This window comes from Sphaerodactylus townsendi, linkage group LG07 (assembly GCF_021028975.2).
Source record: "Sphaerodactylus townsendi isolate TG3544 linkage group LG07, MPM_Stown_v2.3, whole genome shotgun sequence".
NCBI lineage: Eukaryota > Metazoa > Chordata > Lepidosauria > Squamata > Sphaerodactylidae > Sphaerodactylus > Sphaerodactylus townsendi.
This window is the reverse complement of record NC_059431.1, coordinates 44,258,814-44,280,665: the sequence shown is the minus strand read 5'-3', so window position 1 is coordinate 44,280,665 and position 21,852 is coordinate 44,258,814. Positions and strand designations below refer to the sequence as shown.

Sequence of the window (21,852 nt, the reverse complement as noted above, 5' to 3'; positions counted from 1 at the left end):
TCCTATGATATGGTAGTGACGAGAAGAGAATATTTCACGGCCAACATTGTGTTCACTAACTCTCACCCGACTCAATTGTTTAGAATAATTCAATCCCTGATGGTTCTTGCTCAGAGATCCCAAATTATGACAAATTTGACCCTTAGCTATGAGGCATTTGTGAGCTTTTTCACAAACAAGTTCTTATCACTCTACCAGGACCTCCCCTGTTTTGGATTTAGTGAGAGAACTAGAGGCCCCTTGGCCATATTGCAGGTCCTATTATGGACTACTTCAGACAGCTCTCCCAAGATGATGTTAACAGAGTCCTGAAAGCTGTGAAGCCCACCACCTGCCTCTTGGACCCATGCTCATCCTGGCTGGTGAAAGCCAGCAGGGATGCAGTACATACTATCCAGGGAAACATTGTCAACTTATCATGAGTACAGGGATCTTTCCTGAGAGACTAAAAGAGGTTGTAGTGAAACCACTCTAATAAGCTATCCATCAGTCCTTCTGATACTGCCAACTATTGTTCAGTTTCCCACCTTTCTTATTTGGGCAAGGTAGTTGAGAGAGCAGCAGAGGAAAAACTCCAGGCCTTTCTGGAGAACTGGAAGTAAAACCCATTGAGGGGGATAAATGTAATGTGCTCTAGAAAAGGTGGGAAGTAAGAAAGCATTTTCTCCCACAATGGGCTTTACTGATGCAATATCTGCCCCCTGCCTGGCCCACTTCTCACTTGTTGATAAGCCTCAAGATATGTTGGACCAAGGAGATGGCAGAAACGGCGGGGAGATGGGAGAAGCGGGGGTGGGGTGGCAGAAGGGGGGTTGGAAGAAGTGGTGGGGGTGGGAGATGTGTGGGGGCTGCGAGAGGGAATGAGAAGACAGCTGACAGGGCCAGTGTGGAGGGGGCACTCTCCCATCAGGCTGGGCGGGTGTTTGGGGACTGGAGAGGGTGGGGGAAAGGGGATGGCGCTGGTGGTCCTGGCATGGAAGGTGCTCTTTTGCCGGCCAGGCAGGTGTTTGGGGATTGGGAGAGGGGGGAGGGGAAGGGAAGGCCACTGGTGGCCCTGGTGTGCAGGGTGCTCTCCTGATGAGCCGGACAGGTGTTTGGGGACTGGAAGAGGGTGGGAAGAATGGAAAGCCGCTGGTGGGCTTGCCTTTGAGGGCGCTCTCCAGCCGGGCAGGTATTTGGTGACTGGGAGAGGGCGGGGGGGGGGGGGGGATAAAGAATAGAAGGTCACTGCAGGGTCCAGAGTGGAGGAGGCCTGGCTTGGCATGGAGGAGGTTTGGGCCTGTCTCTGGGGCAGCAGGTGGAAGAAGCAGTGGGGAAGGTGGCAGAAGTAATGGTGGGGTGGCATAAGCGGAGGTGGAATGGCAAAATCATTGGGTGAGTAGTGGAACCAGAGGGGGGCAGAAGCATTGGGGAAGTGGCAGAAGCAGAGGGGATGGGAGATGTGTGGGGTCTGGGAGAGTGAATGAGAAGGGCACTGGCAGAGCTGGAATGGAGTGGGCTCTGCCAGAGGGACAGCTGGAGTTTGGGGTTTGGGCGAGGGCAGGTGGGGGAAAGGGAAGGTTGCTGGAGGTCAGCGTGGAGGGCACTCTCCTGCTGGGCCATGCAGGTGTTCGGGGACTGGGAGACGGTGTGGAAAAGGGAAGGGCACTGGTGGGTCCGACATGGAAGATACTCTCCTGCTGGGCCAGGCAGATGTTGTGGGGCTGGGAGAGGGTTGGGGGATGGGAACATTACTTACAAAAAATTATTGGTCTTGCCTTCTTCCACAACTTTGATTGTAGAGTCCAATGAAAAAATGCCATTTGGGTCATCGCTAGCCTCAATTATTACGGTTGCCATGCCAGATCCATAGACTACCGTGTCTCCTACAGAACAAAAGTTTTGTTTAAACATAAGGCTAAAAGCAGATTCACATCTAAAACGAAACCTATTTTTCACATTCATATCCTAACATTTGTCCAAAGTCAAGATTTTAAACATCTAGGGTCTAATTTAAACAATCTTCACTCTGTGGAACAAAGTCACACCTTCCCACCATCACCACCTACATCCAGCACACATGTGTTATTTTCAGCTCCCGCAGGCTGCATAGGCACAATGTTCACACAGGGCTTATGCATAAAATTCTACATGCCAAGACCCATTCACACAGTTAAAGCACAGTATCGGGTTTTTGTATGCCCTTTCAACCCCGCAAGTCCAAAAGTATCTAACAAACTTATTAAAATAATAAAACTACAAACTGTACCAATGAATATGAAAACATCAAAACAACTGACCAAGAATAATTGGATAAAATCAGCTAAAAAAGAACATCAATAATTCAATTCCAGCCAATATTATTTGCAAACCCATCCACATAGAGCACAAATTAGGCCTAAATCTTTAAGATTCTATCCATATACACAAACATTATACTTGTGCATGGACTACAGTAGGGCCAGAGAAGGGACAGGCACATCTGGTGGGTGGGACAGAAAGGCACAATTTTGCCTTTCCATCATGAACAGTGATAAGTGTATTCAAACTAGCCTTAAAAGCTTGAGAAGCTGACATAGTTTTGAAAATGTCTAAGGCAGAGGCATATTGAGGGCAAATGGCATCCAGAGACAAATTGTCTTGGGGGGGGGCCTGCACCTGAGGGCAGGGCTCCGTCCGCCCCCCCACAAGTGACCAGGAAGACGGCAAGGCAGCAGGACTTCATGCTGCCTTGTCGTCTTTGGACACCCTTGACCCCGCCCATATTTTCATCGACATGGGCAGGGTCAAGGGCACCTGACTGCTGCGCGCCCCCACGTGCTACGCCCCCCTTGCTACCGGCTCGACTCCCAGCTGGCAACGGGAAGTCCCTTCTGCCCTCCACGAGACCAGGAAGATGGCAAGGCAGCAGAACTTCCTGCTGCCTTGTTGTCTTTGGGTGCCCTTAACCCTGCCCATGTCGTCATCAACATATGCAGGGTCAAAGGCACTGCCCCCTCTTGCTCCCGGCTGGGCTCCCAGCTGGCAGTGGGCAGACCCTTCCCCTCTGGGGAAACCAGAAGTGACTGCAATCTCTCAGCCTCTGAGAGCTGCTTTTATAAGCACTGAGGCCTGGGGGCGAGGCTCAGGGGTGTGTGGTCCTGTCCCCAAGCCCCACCCCCAGTGTCAGTGCTTATAAAAGCTCTCAGAGGTTGAGAGAATGCAGTCACTTCTGGCATCCCCAGAGGGGAAGGCAGAAGGGGCTGCCAGATGGGAGCCCAGCAGGGAGCAAGGGGGTGGAGTGTGTGTGGCCAGGCGCCTTTGACTCTGCTCCCTTGCCATTTTCCTGGTCACATGGGGGGCGCCTTCCTGGTCACCTGGCGGGGCAATTTTGTGCCCCCCACATGACCAGATGGCATGCACCCAGGGACATGGGGTACCCCATGTCACCGGTCAGATACGCCTCTGGTCTAAGGTCATAATCAACAATGGACTATGGTGCATTCTTGGACGTATTCTTATTATCAGCTACATAAACGGCAGAACCATCTTTATAAGGGCCACAAAGATGTTTGCTAACCAATGAGAACCTTTTGGGTAACAGCCTTCTGAGTTTTCAAATTTGTGACAACAGCATGAACACAAGATATAATAAGCATGCCACTGTATGGAAGCCATGAAGCCCTCTGTGCTAAAGGAATAATGCCAAATACTGTGTTTCCCTGAAAATAAGACAGGATCATATATTATTTTTTGCACCAAAAGATGCATTAGGGCTTATTTTCGGGTAGGACTTATTTTAGGGGAAATATGGTACCTTCACAATTCATTAAGACAGGCTCTCGGCAGCCTCGTTGCTTCCTCCTCAGGTGTGACGCAAGCTGCATCCTCATTGGCAGGGAGCACCATGATGGATCACACCATCCTGATCTGTAACTACCGGTAGGACTTATTTTTGGAGTAGGGCTTATATTTTAAGCCTCCTCCAAAAATCCTGAAAAATCATGATAGGGCTTATTTTCATGGTAGGTCTTATTTTCGGGGAAACACGGCATATTGCACAATGCAAATGAAATCCTTAGCATTTTATTAAATCCCTTGCAAATTCACCACTGTTCATGCTTCTTGCTATCTCTTTTCTACTCTATGTACTTCCATTTGATAGAGAATTAATAATCAATTTTACATTTGGATGTTTGTTTCAATGATGTAACATAAACAAGGAAAACTTCCCCACAAGGACAACCTGAAAGCAAGTCAGCTGGGTCTTTCTGGTGTTTGTTTCTAATCAAGCTGTATTACAATCAGCCACAAATGTATGGATTCAGCCATTCCATATGCCTCACAAGAATATAAATAGAAGCTTTGATGTGAGATAAATGGCAACAAGAATACTCTAATGATCACTGTCCTTCTAAAATGTCAATCATAATGCAAGCAAAACAACATCAGAAAAGCAACAGATGCATAGTTTATACAGATCAAATAAATTATTTCAACCTGTAGAGTTGAAGAGAATTATGTAAAAAGTCTCATCAGACTCAGGGACATCATCATCACAAATAAACAGGGTTACATTCTGTTCTCTTATCCCAACATCAAAGAAAAGCATTCCACTTTGTTCACTGAACATAAAGTCTTCCTCATCAGCACTGGCTCCTCCATTAACAGTGGTGTACAAAACAGAAGCAGCTGGAGCATCAGAGCCATTCCTTATTACTACAAAATTAGCAATGCTTCCTTCTTGGACCTTCACAATAACAGGATCTGAAACATACAAAATTGAAAATAAAGCCATCAGAACCGTAGGCCGTCTGTAGATCCTGGTCCCTAGGATGCAGAAGGGAAATATACTAGAACTGCATAAAGAAATAAAGGGAAAATGTATAATAAACCCAGTAAATTGCTATTCACACTTATCCTGTTTTAAAGAAGACGATTATTCTTTTAAGAGTGTGCATTTAAATGTAAGTTACAGAGTATATCTCTCACCATCAAAATAAATTGGATCATCATTTTTGGTAATCTGCAGGACTGCAGTGGTTCTATTTCCCATTCCTGCACCCCCTGTAGCATTGAAAAGATTAATGGTGAAGACTTCCATCTCTTCAGGTACCTGAAAGATACATAATTAATCAAATCTAAGTTGGTTCAAAAGATAATGGAATGGAAAATCTGCAATGCAGTAATGCTAACAAATAATGGTGTATCACGAGGATTTTAAGACAATCATAAAGAACTGCAGAATAATAAAATATAGATTATATTTACCTTTAAAACTTTAAGCCATTATGATACACTGTAGTTATAACATGATGTCCAACTACCACCCACTGAAATCAGTGGGAGTTAAATATGCCGGATCTAATAGGATACATCTAAAAAACCACTGGGTAGGCCACCTGATCTGGAGAAGAATCTCCTGTTCCTTTAATAGAGGCTTAATGCCTGGAAATAAGCAGTGGAAGTTTTTTCATAGCATAGAGGTAAATAACACGAACAGGTAAATAACATCCAATTCAGCATCTATTAAAGAAACAGGACTTTTTTTCTTCAGACAACTGGCAATTCTAAGAATCACAGCTTGAAGAAAATAGATGCTAGCCTCATTTCCCCAATGCCTGCACAACAGCTTGCACAGAAGTTCCATAGCACTATATTAGCATAGATTCTGGAGCAGTTCTCATACTTCCACTTATCAAAGAGGTTGTGCAAGATGCTGTGCCATCTACAGAGCAAGAGAAAGCACATTTGGGAATTCAATTTCCCTTTTTTCCACAGGACACTGTTGCAAAAGTATAAAACTGCTTTTTTTTACTAACAGCATCTTTACATTCAGACTTTTAATTTGGATTGCAGTTTTCCCACTTTTGTTATTTCCCTATAACCCAAACATGTTATTTTCGATATGAAAGCTAAGCATCTTACAGCGCAAGCCAATGTTCTGGATTGCACTGTTAACCTGTCAGAGTAATAAAGACATAGCTGTTTAATACATGATGTTCAAGTTGTCCTGATATAGGTGTATATATAGGAGCAGCAGTGGCGTAGGAAATTAAGAGCTTGTGTATCTAATCTGGAGGAACCGAGTTTGATTCCCAGCTCTGCCGCCTGAGCTGTGGAGGTTTATCTGGGGAATTCAGATTAGCCTGTACACTCCCACACACCCCAGCTGGGTGACCATGGGCTAGTCACAGTTTCTTGGAGCTCTCTCAGCCCCACCTACCTCACAGGGTGTTTGTTGTGAGGGGGGGGAAGGGCAAGGAGATTGTAAGCCCCTTTGAGTCTCCTGCAGGAGAGAAAGGGGGGATATAAATCCAAACTATTCTTCTTCTTCTTCTTCTATATACGTCTGACTTTATGTTCACCTCAGAAACCATTTGTGTAAAAACAATGAGAGCCAGCGTAGAGTAGTGGTTAAGAGCAGGTGAATTCTAATCTGGAGAACTGGGTTTGATTCCCCATTCCTCCACCTGAGTGCCAGAGGCTTATCTGGTGAACCAGATGTGTTTCCACACTCCTACATTCTTGCTGGGTGACCTTGGGCTAGTCATAGTTTTTTGGAATGCTCTCAGCTCCACTTACCTCACAAGGTGTCTGTTGCGGGGAGATGAAGGGAAAGGAGCTTGTAAGCCACCTTGAGTCCCCTTACAGGAGAGAAAGGTGGGGTATAAATACAAACTCTTCTTCTTACCTCATCAGGCAATGAAAATACTGTGACATTTTTTGAAAATTCCTCATTTCCAAAGAAAATTGTTCCTTGCTCAGGGAAAACGTCTTTTGTAGAAGCTGGATGAATTCCCCAGGACACAGTCACACTACCAAAGGTTCCTTGGTTTCGTATAATACTGAACACAGCTTTGAAACACAAACATATGTTTTGTTCAAAATACAACTTAAAAGCAATCGGACAAATAAGAGAGGGAAAGGGTTTAAGAGACACTGAGAATTTAAATATGCTCCCTCTTTGTTTAAATGGCATGAACTTTCATATAACATCTTCTTTGTGCAGACTGTTTTTCTGGAACCACTTGTTGAACATGATTGTTTTGTATGTGGTGCTGATTGTTAATAGTGCTGCTTCTAAGACTCTCATATCAACTGAAGATGCAATTAGAAACACATCTAGTTTTATTTAAGACAGAAAGAACTTACTCTCACTGTTGGATGGAGGATAAAGTTATCCATGGCTACCAGTCAAAATGGACACTAGTAATCATACATGCCTATTCTCTCCAGTATCACAGAAACATGCCTATACTAGGTGATGTGGAACACAGGCAAGATAATGCTCTGCATTATCTTGTGGCTTGTGGTTTCTTAGAAGCCCTCGGTTGGCCAATGTGTGAACAGACTGTTGGACCTGACAGGCTTTGGTCTGACCCAGCATGTTTTTTCTTATGTTTTGTTACATAAAATGGAGTTGAAGGGGAACATTCAGTATAGACAAAAGTTCTTCCTTACTTAATGAGCAATTAAATTGTAGAATTCACTCCCAGAAGATATAGTAGATCGTGATGAGCACAGATGGCTTTAAAAGGGGACTGGACATAAAGGATAGTGCCATCAATGTCTAGTAGCCATGGTAACCAAAGAGAACATCCATTTTCAAAGGTAGTAAAGACTCTGAATACCAGGGGCTAGAAAATAACATAAGACAGAGGCCTTGGCGTCTATGCCTTGTTTGAAGACCACTGCCTGAAACAGGATGATGACCTAGAGGGACAAGTGGTCTGATCTAGTTGGGCTTTTATGTTTTTATATGAATGTTGTCTGTGTAGAATGGGTGCCATTGAAGCATAGTTCTTTCTATGACACAAATATAATAAGAGACACCTGAATCCTTTTAGCCGAGGCATATGGGGGGGAAATGGTGCCCGGAGACAAGCCCCTTGCCTGGGGGTGGGGCTCAGGGGCAGGGCCCCATCCCCTGCCCTCCCCAGAGGCCCCCCCCATCTTTTGCCCTCCCCAGAAGCCACTGTCAGCCTCTGGAGACGTGCTTTTAAAAGCACATCTGGCTGGGGGCAGGACCACACCCCTGACCCCCCTCCCTCCTGGGGGTGGGACTTGGGGGCAGGTCCACACACCCCTCCCCCCTCCAGAGCCTCCGCAGCTCAGGCTCTTCCCTCCCCATAGCCTGGGGAGAGCAGAAGCCACTGCCAGCCTCTGGAGACGTGCTTTTAAAAGCATGGAGGCTAAGGGCGGGGCTTAGAGGATTGGCCACCCCCCAGAGCCACCCCCCCCCCAGCCTCTGTGCTTTTAAAAGCACATCTCCAGAGGCTGGCAGTGGCTTCTGCTCTCCATAGCAGGAGAGCAAAGCTTCACCAGCCTCTGGAGGCGTGCTTTTTTAAAAGCATGGAGGCTAAGAGCAGGGAAAAGCAGAGGAGTTAGCCACCCAAGAGCCGCCCCAGCCTCTGTGCTTTTAAAAGCACATCTCCAGAGGCTGGCAGTGGCTTCTGCTCTCCCCAGCTCTGGGGAGGGCAGAGACTGTACTGCAGGAGGCCCAGAGGAGGGAAGGGGCAAGAGGTGTGGCCCCCACCCCACCCAACCTCACGGGTCCCTGGAGGCTGGCTCCTGCTCTACCCAGGGCCTGGGAAGAGCAGAAAACAGCTTGTCATCTTTGGGCTCACTCAGTCCCGTCCATGTTGTTGCTGCCATGACGTGGGCAGGGCATCTGGTCAGATGGAGGGCTGATTCCCCTCCCAGATTAGTTGCGCCCAAGGACAGGGGTTATCCCTTGTCCACGGGCAGATATGCCATTGCCTTGTAGGAAGATCAACACATTGCAGTTCTTCACCATGTCTAAAAAACTGAACAGCGGTATGGAAGGAAGCCTGCTGTTGGGTTCTCTGACATAACCTGATGCATCTGAACATAATGGAAAGAAACTGTGCTGCAGTAGTTCCAATGCCATGAATGTAACATGAGAAGAGCTGAATTGCAATGTTACTCAACTAAAAATAAGCGTTAATGTGACTAAACTTTGAATGAAAATAAGGAATTACCAGCACAGATGTCTTCCCCTTTACTTTCACATATAGTTACTGTCAATCCATCATCAACAAACTCAATTATTCCATGTGGATCATCATTCTTCAGAATAGTTATGTTGACTCTTGTGGCATTTCCCAGTTTACTTGGCAGTTCACCATGGCTGCTGAGTACCACCAAGTATAATTCATCCAGCTAAAATAAAGAAACTGAATCAGAACAATATGGACTGACAGCACACACACTAATAAATAGACTGATCCAAATTTCTCTGATGTTAATTAAAAATGCTTGCATTTCTACTATTTCCAAGAGGGGTTTCAGTAAGGATAGTATTCTGATATTTTAAAATGAAATAGAAAAGAAACAGACATTTGAGACTTCTACGATAATTCCACTTCTTACCACACTGTCATAGTGGATCAAGGGGACAGTTCTATTTATTGTACTGCCAAATTCACCCAAACCAAATGGATTAGTAGCCAATTCATAAAATATTTTTTCTCAATACAAACGTCAGATTTCCATTAAGATACATGTGGAAATGGTGCAAGAAAAAATTGAACACCAAAACTCCTAAAGTTTAATCATCATCATCATCATCATCATCATCATCATCATCATCATCATCAAATGTGCCACATAAACTAAACCATATGATCCATTATTATTTTATGTAGGATAATTCACTAATGATATTCTGTTACAATGAAAGATAAAAGTAGAATGTATTTTATTCTGCCACATGCTGGACCCAGTGCCCACCTAGTTCTGCCCCCCATTCGTTTTCCAATACCAAAATAAAAACTAAAAAAAAACACATCCTCACAATTTTGTTGGTGATTGAGGAATAGCCTAGGGAGGGGCACACAAAGTTAAATACAGGGCAGTGTATATTTTCTTGCAGAGCCTCCTAGGCGATTTGGCCTGGTCTCTCCTGCAGGAGCATCAGGGCTGTTTGCTGGAGCAGGGAGGACCTCATTTTTTATTTGTAAAAGGCAGAGGATGCAGGAAGGAAAAACAGGAAGACTGGAGCTCTGTTGTTGGAAATCACCATCAAGTGGCAGCTGACAATGTAACCCTGTTCGATTTTCACAGCAAGAGAGAAACAGAAGTGGTTTGTCACTGCCTGTGCATATTGACCTTGGAATTCCTTGGTGCTCTCACATCCAAGTACTTAGCCAGGGCAGCTCTGCTTACCTTCCATGAACTGATGCAATCAGGCTACCTGGGCCATCCAGACCAGGTCAAAGTACATGTTATATGCAAAACCAGGAACCCCTTCAAAACTTCTTTGCATTACATCCAGGGGGAAAAATTTGAAAAACCAAGAATCAAATAAGTAACCTTTATACATTCCCAATCATACACTGGCAGGAACTTTTTATTATTATTTCAGCCTCATTACCTCTGGAATGCCATCCATCCTTGTTAGCAAAGTAAGTTTGATTTCCCTTTCTCCTGGCTTAAACTCCAGGATTCCTGTAGTCCCATAGAACTCATTGCCATCTCTTGGCTCTACAGTGTAGTGCAGAAATTGCTTGATAAGGGTTCCCCTGGAACGGACAATATGGAGTTCAACAGACTCTCCTTCCTTTAAAATAAAACAAAAATACAGAAATTCAGGATGTTTGTATGGTGCTGTTCTACTGAGGGTGAAAGTGAATTGAAGATACATACTTTGATCCTGTAGGGACCTCTGGAAGAAGAAGCGAACTCAAATACTCCCCCAGGATCATCATTTTCTAGAATGATTAATTCACGGCTAGTAAATCCAGATTTCAAGATCTGATTTTCAACACTAATCCTGAAGGGGAAAAAAACCACAATGCTATTTTGCCAGTCTGCAGGTAAGTGGAAAAGTCATCTCCTATTGAAAGGTATAAAGAATTTGGGTTGTTTCTTTTTATTTTTCCCCAACATTTTAACACCCCCCCCCCCCAACAATGTTATTCTTATTAACAAATTGCGAAGTTTTGATTTTTTGGGGGGTAAATATTTTAACTACAAACCACAAAACCCTGACATCAGTTTATATCCAGACATACTTAGGTAGACTAGCTGGATTTTAAAAATGCAATGAAACATGCACACAACACACAGAGAAAGTAAATAAAGAACAGTTACTTAATTGAAACTGAACAGCAAACGTCAGTTGCAAAAATGCAGTTGAACAGAGAGTGCAAACCTCAATGCTAGCTTTTTTTCAGTACTATTTCAATGTTATTAGTATTTTATACAAAAATTCAGTTATTCATATTTTTTGTTTCCAGTTTCACCCAGGACAGAATGTGACCCTTGGTGTTCCAAATCTAATACTTTCTGTGCTACGAATCTGAACAGTAAGCAGAGGCCAGTTCAAGACTACAAGAAACCTATAAAACTGCTAAGCTGCCACTAAATCACACTAAGCCGAAATTAACCCTGAATGTGCACAAAGTCAGCTTGTTGTTGGGTTCACACATACCCCTTCTGCCTTCTCGTGCAGACCATGATGAAGGAATCCTGGTTGAACATAAGCTGTGCACTTGCATTTGTACACCATGGGTAACTGGAGTTTAATTAATTAGCTTTTCCCAGAAAAATAAGCTAGCATTCTTAAGTCTTAATCAGGGATTAATCAAAGTTTAGAACATCTGTGTGTTTTGGGGGTAGGTAATGGGAACAAACAGTTAAGCCTCATGCTTACAAGTGCTGGGCATGTTCCAAAGTTGGGGACTTTCTCAATGCTGGAGGAGTTGAGCAGGATTCATCAACCTCTATGATACTTCAGGCAAGTATCATGGACTCAGCCAGAACTCTCAGGATGGGACCCAGGGTAGGAGGTAGCCACAGCAGCTTGATATGGGCCTTGCCACCTCCCTCCTGAGCCCCAGGCCTTTGGGAATTGGCTGATGATACCATCTCCTGTGCCAGGGCAGCAAAGATTATGCTGGGGAGAAAAAAAAGTCTCAGAAGCCACTGGGCCAGCCTGCAAGTTGGAAGCAGCCATCAGAAACCCAATAATGACAGCTTGAGGAGAGCACTGGAGAGGCCAAGCCATGCAAAAGAAAGGGGGAGGACCACCAAGGATGGGGTAGGAGACTGGATGGATGGTGCTCTAACCCCTGGCCCAGTTAATGGTTCAGGCCTTGAGGGTGAGGACAGGGCAATGGGGCTGATTGGTGGGGAGGAAGCATAAATGGCAACTAGACAACCAGGCTAGGGAGGGGAAAGAGAGCACTGGACTGCCCTGACAAGGGCAACACTCTAGGAATGGGAGGATGGACTTCAGAGACTCCATCCTTACCCTCCCTTTCTATTCTGAGGCCCAGAGAGTGAAAGCGGCACACTACCAAGGGAGAAGCCTCACTCCTACATACTTCAATCCTTCACTGAGTTTTGAGTGAGAACATAGAGGGGAGGAGAAAAGAGTGAGGCACATGTGCAAGCCTGGCATCAATGCTGGGTCTGGACACACGCAGGCTTATTGTTAGCTTGACATGGTAACGCAATCAAATGTAAAGTTTTTGGAGGGATGTTCAACAATTCATTAAAATATGTTAGGCTCCTGTTTATGTGCTGGAAAATGATCACAGAGCACAGAAAACAAGATTTTAAAATTGAAAATTATATTTGTGTGTCACTTGGACAGTGCTTTAATTTTTAATATTGTATTGTTAGAACCCACAGTACCAATACATGCAGGTGAGCTTCTAGAAAGATTTCTAAACACATAGCAATGGAAGCTCACAAAACATTTGAAGGTATCTTAAGATAGCAACGTTCTTCTCACCCTTATTATACAGCTCAATTATACCATATTTGTGCAGCCAGATTTTCCAGTGGTACACCAGAACAACCGATCTACTGTTCTGAGATATCTTAAAACATCAAACGCTAAGCCATGCATTGATAAATTTTTTATTATTATTCACAGGCCTTACACAGAGAAGCTTTTTCAGTCTGCCACCCCATGCTCCCAAAGAAAATGGCAACAGGAAGCATGCATTGCCCGAGGAGGTCCATAAGGCACAGTGCTTCAGAAGGAAAGGAATACTAAAGGAGACAGAGTCTTGTCCAGACCAACCACTTCCAAAACAAAGTGCTGATTCACTGGAGACAAAGACACAGCTTGCTGCACTTACCCAAAGTACACGACAAACCTTTCTGTTTCTACCCTGTCAATACAGAGAAAAAGAAATGGGGGGTAGAAATAAAAAAGCGGTTTGCCAGATTCTTTGTAAGACAGGAATTCTTTGAAGATGGCAAATAAAAAAGAGGGATAAAAACCCAGCACCTTCCTAGTAGCTAATATTCGCTTTCAGGGAATCCTACTTACTTGGCACTTCCTCGTTTGACTAATGCGAGCAAGAGGTTTGGCAATTCCCACTCATGGGAGATGACCCCGTGACCAATTGGAATGTCAAGGACCATTCAAGGCCTTCGTTACCAGCTCTGCTGCTCTAAGAGCTAGTTGGGAACTGCCAAGCACTGTGGTAAGCCACAGCAGCTGAGTAAATTTTATTCAGCACCATTTGTAATTACTCAGTGCTTTTAATTAGACAAAAGAAGCCCATTTTATTCATAGATGTACATGTCTCCAAGATCTGTCATTCCACTGAGCTGCCCAAACAATTGTCCCAGCAGATAAAGGAAGGGCATGGGTTGCCATTGTCCAAATTTTGTAATGGGGACGTATTTGAATGTCCTCATTTAAACAGGAATTAAAACAGCATGAAGTGGTATTTGTGACTGCTTTTTCTGTAAATCAAATGGAAAGAATGATGTAAACAAGGGAAGCATTTTCTATCCCCCAAACTGCTTCAGCTCTCCACAAACACTTGCAGTAGAAGCATAAACTGCCCATCAGATGATGAAAGTAGAAATATAGTAAAGTCTCGGATACTAATTTCTTAATTCAGCAACAGTTTTATTTCACTATAAATTACTCTGCAATTTTTAATGGCTCACTGTGTATCTTAGGAATCCATCCTTAGCAGGTGTACTGAGAAGCAAGTCCCATCATATTCAAGGGGCTTATGTTCAGGCAATTGCTGAACATAATTAGGAATGTAGCCTTAAGTGCTGCAGATGGGACACAAGCCACACTAGGTACCCACTGATATTAGTGGGAGTTGCTCAGGAAAACCTTTCTGGACAGGATACCTAGGGAAGGAGGAATGGGGCTTTCTGCAACTTGTTACAGGAAATAAAGCAGAGGGAGAAAACATGTTGAAAAAGAACATTTATAATGAAGACTTAGTTAATATTTTTATGGAGAATAAACAGTGTGTCAGAAGCAAGCTCCCTGAAACTATTACAATCCCTTCCTCACAGTTATAAAATGTTATACAGTATTATAATTATACAGTTATACAGTATTGCCTCACAGTTATAAAATGGACAGAACAAAGGTGAATGACATGATTAAAGTACAACTGAAGAGCGAACTGATGGCATTAGATTGATAGATATATGAGAAAGACCTCTGCCTGAAAGCCTGGGAGACATGCTGATAGTAAAGTTTACTTGACTAGGTGAACCAGCCGTCTGATTCAATATGGTCGATTCCACACAACATAGTAGTACCATGTTACATTTGGTATTTAAACATCCGTGTGTATTTTATCCCAGTTTTTCCCTTCACATGGATGCCCGTTTCCATGAAGGAATCAAGTTAAGAGGAAATTCTCCAATTTCTTTTGCACGAGCCTGGCTTCCTTTGTTTTTACAATGCAGATGCAGCACGCATGCTCAAACATCCCTGGTGTACTGTATTCTGATTGGCACTTCCCCTCCAAAAGCAAAACACTTCTGATTGGCGGATTCACAACAACTGCAGGAAAACCAAGCTGGACACTCCCCATCCTTTTATCTAGCTTTGGAAAGGAGCTGGTGCAGTGAGAAACAAGCATGTTGTGCCATACAAAGTAAAAACTTTTGACCAATCTTGGGCAGCGCACTATGTCCCATCCACATTTAAATGTGTGCAAGAAACCACAGCATGAGACTTCCCCTGGACATACTTCCCCCACCCCCGGACATACCAAATAACATTTGACTGGTCTTTGAGGCTGTCACAGGGAGAGAAGACCATCCTGCCAGGCAGGTGCTTCCACACCCCTCCCCCACCCCAGGACCTGATTGGGAATGTGAACCCAGAGCTGCAGGGCTGCGCTCTCTGGGCTGTTGCTTGGCTACCAAGCGAGAACAGGGTGAGCGCTCACGCTTTCCTGCACAGGCTTGCTTGCCTGACTCCTGGAAGAGCTTCCCGGCCCCTCACAGGATTCTGTTGGGAATGTGAGCCTGGAGCTGCAGGACTGGGATGTCTGGGCTGCAGCTTGGATAGCGAACGGCACTTGGTGAGAGTGAGCAGGAATGGGGCGAATGCTCGTGCTTTTCGCATGGGCTCACTTGCCTGGCTCCTGGAAGAGCTGACAAGGAGCAGAAAACTCTCTTGGGGAACATTTTAGAAAGGGTGGGCTGCAAATCACCAGAAATGAAACTGACATGATGTTAGACAGAGAGATCAGGCAGCGGGGTGGAAAAAGTTTTGCTCCCGTAGCGTTCCCATGGAATCGTATTCAATGCAGGATTTTGGAAAAAGATCATGATTTTAGAGGGTTTTGAAAAACTCGGGATGAGGGAAATATGGCAAGACAAACCGCTCAGGATTAGGCTGCCCATGGGTTTTTTAAAAAAGAGCAACTGTTTTCAGTCTGTAAGACTACTCAGAAGACAGCACAGTAACAGAAGAGAACGTGGGGATGGATTAACAGCAGATGAGCCTGGGAGAAGCTGGAAAAGCAACTGAAGGGATAACAGAGGAAAGATTCACAGGCAGATACAGCCTTACATTTAAGGGCCAGGAATTTGAAGTTCATGTGGAATGTTGCTGGAAGTCACAAAGGGAGATAACCATAGTAACCACAGAACGATCCTTTTCAGAGTAGCATTATGAATCATGAACAGACTTAACTGGGAAAAGCTTGCAGGAGAGAAGGCCAGTAACAAGGAGGTCATGGCACTATAGACAAAAGGTAGGTAAAACAGACTTTTCTAATTCAAGCAATATTAACAAGCTATCTACATAGCATTATCTAGAAAAGTAAGTATACTTAGATTGGCAGGCGTGCCAATATTTTGATTTTTTTAAAAATATCAGTAGTAAGCATAACAAAAAGGCAGACATTTTTCAAAATTCTGAGGCTGTAGTCCAGCTAAAAGGGTGTGTGTGTGTGTGATTTCCTTTGAAGCAATGTTAAATATCTTGATTCCATCTGTATATTAGTATCACACAGTGTGAGGAACGATACACATACAGTGTGAGGAACGATCCATATGATACACATTGGTTGCAAGCCTCCAGTGAATGTAATCAAATGAAGAATGTTCTTTAAAACATATATAAAAAGCACACCATCTGTTTGTGAGTCATGCTCTAACTCCGAAACCACTGTACGGATTGCTTTCAAATTTTCACTCAACGTGCCTTTCCAATGAGGCCAGGTTTTCGGATATTCACACTGCTGAAATTCAATACTTGAGCCAGGTAAAATGTATTTTTCCTGGCGCACCAGGCCATGAAGCTGGCTCTGTTTAACTGTCACCCTTAGAATGTTCGTGCAGCATGTATGTGGCCTGAGGGGTTGGTATGCCCTTACAATGTTCATGCCGATGGCCAGAGATGAGCAGTGAAAACAGTAAACAGGTAATACTGGTAGATAATACGAGTGGAAGTGAAACACATACACACTTTGCCGTGTGAGACGTCAGGTGGGGTTCTCCTCCCATACGCAGGTAACTTTCACCCACTGCTTCCACACAACACACATACTCTCATACACATCTACCTCATCCTCACACACCTCACTCTGCCCTCCTTCACATCCAACCACCACTTACCCACTTCCTCACCCATATTTGCCACAGCTCTCTTTTACTAAAAGCGAGCTGGAGTTTGCCTTTTTCTTCTAAGAAAATCCATAGGGTGGGGGCAAACCAACACTACTGGCTCCACTTCTTTTGCACGTGGCCCTTTACGAACCCAGGGAGCTGGCCTCGATCTGAGCGCCTCACCACAATGCCTCTGCTGCCTGACTGGGATAGCCTGCTTGCCCCAGTTCTGCCTTCTCCAAGCCAGGACTGTGCGTGTCAACCAGCCTCATGGATAGCAGGATTCATACTCTGGACAGTTCCGTTGTGGAATGGAAAGGGTTACTTTATACTAAAAGAACAAGACACCACCATATAATTGAATTGAAAAGGGAAAGAGGGATTCCATTTGACCACCCCAAAAGGCTATGCTGAGGATCATTGGACCTGCATGGACATCTGTGTGGGTTGCGGACTGTGATGAGAAGGACAATTGCCACAGCAACACATGGCCGGGCCCCGCTAGTAGGAAATATAGAAACAAGCTTGATAGATAGCACCATTATATGATTGTTCATTTTCCAATTACACACAACACAAAAAATAGTAAGAAACTTATGTGTGAATGAAACTCATTAACATGTTTACGAACATGCTTCACTACATGGTTGTTTTCAATATGACTAAATCAGAAAATATATTTTCATTTACTTCCTACAAATCATTAAAGAACAATACCTGTCTAGTGACAAGGTCAAAGTCTCATTCATTTCAGGACGATCGTCAGCTTTGACAGTGAAGTTGATTGCTGTGTCACTTTGTCCGGACAAGAACACAACAAAGCCAGAGAAAGGACTTATATCATCCATGGTAACTGCTTTTGCATTGAGTCCGGAAGGTTTCAGGCTCCAGAATACAGTGGCTTGTCCATCTGTTCCATCTCGATGCAAGGCAATAGAGACCTAGAATGCATACTGAGTTTAGAAATTTTGGAACACATGAGCAGCTCTGGTTATTGTCACACTTCAATTAATTTAAATTTTTGCCTGGTCTATTTTCAGCATCGTGTGTGTGTGTGTTTCTGTGTGTGTCTGTGTGTGTGTTCGTGTTTAAAAAACCTCCCCAGCATCATGTGTATGTGCAAAACTTTGGAGAATTGTGCAATATTTTTAAATGTCACCTTGTAGTTAGTGTTACAATCAACAAACCATGTTGTTGATTGAGATGTCTAGCAATCCCATCAGACAAGAAGCACAACTAGCAGAAAGTGAACAAAACTAGAAGTGACCCAACATCAGTGAGAGAGGAGAAGCAATTAGGTGTTGTGGGTTTTCTGGGCTTTGTGGCCATGGTCTGGTAGTTTTTGTCCTAACGTTTAATCTTCATCTAGGGCTGACATCTTCAGAGGCATGTCATGGTAATGTGTTTTGCTGTGCCAAATACAAAACAAAGCTGAGATATCACTTCAATTTAATTGAATCATGACTGTTCAGATAATTTTGACATAGCATATTTTAATTCAATGTGTCTTGCTTTCCTGTGCAAATATCTGCACTATATGAAGGCAGGCTCTGCCGTAAGGAAATTCCTAAATTAGGTTTAGTAAGAACAATATAAGAAAATATTTACTTACTACTGTAGCAGCAAAATCCTCTGGCTCATGCAGAATTATTGGAAGATTGCTGATGAAACCAATTTCTCCATTTGCAATGTCAGATGTAATTCTCAAGGAAATATTTTGGATTTCCCCTAGTCTTGGACTTATGGATGGAACTAGAGGAATAATATTCAGCAATTCAACTTTTTCAAGCTGTGAAGAGAGAAAAAAACTCCATGGTCTTTATATTCTCTGCTATTCATACACATACAACAATGTGCAAAAATGTATAGAATGACTATAAAAAATCAAGAGACTGAGGCTGATTCCGCACGGGCCAAAAACAGCAGTGTGAAAACGGTGTGAAAACAGTATAAACCCTTTTACACTGTTTTAAACCCTTTTACACCATTTTCACAACGTTTTCACACTGCTGTTTTTGGCCCATGCGCAATCAGCCTGAAATTATCAGGTGGCAGTCCAATGGTAAAAGAGACCATCTTCCAGTTTCTTGGTTATTCTGGGCACACCTTGAAGGAACAGGTATAAAAGACTGTACTGGAAGATGTAACTTAACAAAGGAGAAAGACAGCCACCATATACACAAATGACAATGAACCCCATCCACAGGCTGAAGCAACTGGGGACAGGCAGCAGGGAAAAGCAGCAGCAAAACAACAACAACAACAACAACAACAATATGGCCACCTAGAAGCCCTCTATAAGGCTTAATGGCGTTACACCACCAGTCCGAAGCCCTGGCTACAGTGTTCTCAGCTCACAAGCCTGGGTGGAAGCCAATTAAAATCAGTTCCACCCTCCGGGAATTCTATTAGTACAAAGTACAAGCACTACACTAATTTACAAATAACTAAAAGGCAAAAGCAACTTGTTAGTATGGTTGTCTGGAGCACACAGAAACTACATATGATCTAAGAAGACTGTTCAAAATCCTTTTAACATTGCTGTGAATGGTCCATACAGATGTAGAGGGTTAATGGAGAAGATGCTGCTGGCCCTGAGTGGCTCAGGCTGTTCACTCACATGTATGCAAACTGTTGGGTTTAGAAGTACATTGAATGTGTCTCCAAACCCCACAAAAGCCCCAAACATATGTCTTCAGTATCAATTATGGCTATTCAATTCCTCAAAGGAGGAAGATCTGGAGGAATTTGCAAAACTACCAAAAATTCATTACACACAATAAGCAAACCAGTATTTTAAGTCACCAGGGATTTTCTTCCCGTAATGGCGTATTTTCCTTAACCAACTTATTTGTCAAAATATTTTGAGAACTGTTGAATTTGTAATAAGCTTTCTTGTCATTGTAAGCTGAAGCATGCTATTCAACTGGATATATCCTTGAGGATCAGTAGTTTATTCTGGTTTTTTTTGCCACTGTTAACAGTTACGTCTTCACCAACACTAACCACTTTCCCACTTAAGCACTTCAAATACTCTTCAAACCCTGATCATGAATGTGGTTAGTATTAAGGTCAGTGCAGACATAATTTATGACCATGGGGAAGGCTTTTGTGTAAAAAATGTATACATGAGAAGTAAAGGGCTAAAAGGATCACAAAATATAACATTACAATAAATGAGAATTCTTTCATACCATACAATATATGCCCATACCTGTATTAGGAAATGGGCCCCATTTTGAAGAAATGCATCATTTCTTATTGGTACTTTTATAATGTCTTCAGTTTTTCCTTCAGGTAAGTGAAGGATGCTTCTTCCAGAAACATTTAGGACTCCTTCTTTAGCTCGTTCAGGATCCACAGGCCCAGCCGGAATATAAATTACAGTATAAGACAGCTTCACATCTCCCACGGTCCCCTTTTGCCTTGCAAAGCTAAGAGACAAAAACCGTCCATCTGGGCTGCTTTCTATCCTCTGGTTCTCCAAAGGGTAGAACTTTATGACACCGTAAACATCATCACTGTCCTGAATATAGAATAAAAGCTACAAGAACAACAAAACAACAAAACTTTTAAAATGAACTGTACGTTACCATTGCAATCTATATCATATTCTCCCCCTACTGTTTGTGGATTCTCATAGCAAAGCACAGGGTCACAAAACTCCCGCCTCTACATGGCTTTTCCAGTTGCGGTACTTGCTTACACTGATGGTGAAATGCTGTTAACACAAATGTAAGAGTCTCTGCAAGGATCACACATATATCAGGAACATTTGAAATCAAGTCAAGTCTGGGGAAATGTCTGCCTATTTGTTTGAAATGCCTCTTCTGAGTGCCTCTCTCAATTAGCTTTGTTTGTATCAGAGACATTGTAACATAGAAAAATTAACTAGCAACCCAAGTAGAGATATCATTCCAGTTAGTGTAATTCCTGGCTAGGATCACCCATGTGACTGGTCTAGAAAGTTTTGCCCTCTCAATCAAATCTGTTTGCCCTTAATGACATCATTACATAATGACATACATACATCTGATTGACTAGATTAGTGATATTCAGTGGCTCATGAGCCACCTGTTGAGTATTGTTCTCCAGTGTGCAATCCAATCCATGTTTTATGAAAGAAGGCAAACCCATGCTTTGACATCAAAATGAAAACATAACCAGTACAGTGTAGTGGTTAGGCTAGGATCTGGGAGACCCAGATTTGAATTCTGACAGACATGGAACCTCACTGGGTGACCTCGGGCTAGTCACACACTCTCAACCTAACCGATCTCACAGGGCTGCTGTGGGATATAATGGAGAAAAGAAGGATGTAAGGCACTTCGGGTTCTCATTGAGAAGAAAGGCGAGGTAAAAACAAAGTAAATAAATAAACTGATATTTGGAACCTCAAGATAATTTTAGCTTAGCCATTTATTTATTTAGAATTTCTTACCTAAATTTCTGCAGAAGGTAAACACAGACTTACCTCAGCTGGTTCGCTCACTTCTGCTCCCCCTTGTATGGTATGCGTCAGAATTCTAAGCAGATATGGTTCTGCTTCTTCAGGGATATCATCATTAATAATATTTAGAGAAAGTGATGCTACCATCTGCCCTTGATCAAAATGTAACATTCCTGAGTCTGGAGTGATATCTGCAGTCACAAGTGAGGGATCACTGCTGTTGCGAGTTATTATCCAGGCTACTGAAACATTCCCATGTGTTCCACCATTCCTTACGACAGTGATACCTTCATATCTAGAAGTAGCAAACAAAATTGAACATAATTTTTCTGTTTTAAACACTAGTTCTTGACAATGTGGGACATCTTTTCCCATTATTGTATCAGTTTGTAGTTTTCTTGTGCTGGCACTTTGTTGAGGACACAAACCACAATATGCAATTTTTTTCTTGTGATGTCTCTGTCTGTGCTATACATGCATGCCTGTTTGCAGATGTCTTGTGGTGAGTTTATCTACATCTAGATGTTTCAATAGTCAAGCCACTGATCCCGTTGATAGTACTAATTTAGAGAAAG

General features: G+C 43.2%; 1 protein-coding gene across 1 annotated transcript in view; it reads right to left on the bottom strand.

Annotated features, from left to right (window-relative positions):
- ADGRV1 (adhesion G protein-coupled receptor V1) overlaps nucleotides 1-21,852 on the bottom strand; it is a 301,407-nt gene that overhangs the window by 253,583 nt on the left and 25,972 nt on the right. Inside the window, exons 8-18 of the mRNA XM_048504356.1 lie at nucleotides 21,302-21,572; nucleotides 20,042-20,371; nucleotides 18,440-18,616; nucleotides 17,545-17,768; nucleotides 10,630-10,756; nucleotides 10,358-10,543; nucleotides 8,964-9,144; nucleotides 6,653-6,816; nucleotides 4,951-5,074; nucleotides 4,459-4,725; nucleotides 1,739-1,865 (exon numbers count right to left, since the gene is read on the bottom strand). Of these exons, the coding sequence (XP_048360313.1) occupies nucleotides 1,739-1,865; nucleotides 4,459-4,725; nucleotides 4,951-5,074; nucleotides 6,653-6,816; nucleotides 8,964-9,144; nucleotides 10,358-10,543; nucleotides 10,630-10,756; nucleotides 17,545-17,768; nucleotides 18,440-18,616; nucleotides 20,042-20,371; nucleotides 21,302-21,572 (2,178 nt within the window). The remainder of the gene's footprint in view (nucleotides 1-1,738; nucleotides 1,866-4,458; nucleotides 4,726-4,950; nucleotides 5,075-6,652; nucleotides 6,817-8,963; nucleotides 9,145-10,357; nucleotides 10,544-10,629; nucleotides 10,757-17,544; nucleotides 17,769-18,439; nucleotides 18,617-20,041; nucleotides 20,372-21,301; nucleotides 21,573-21,852) is intronic.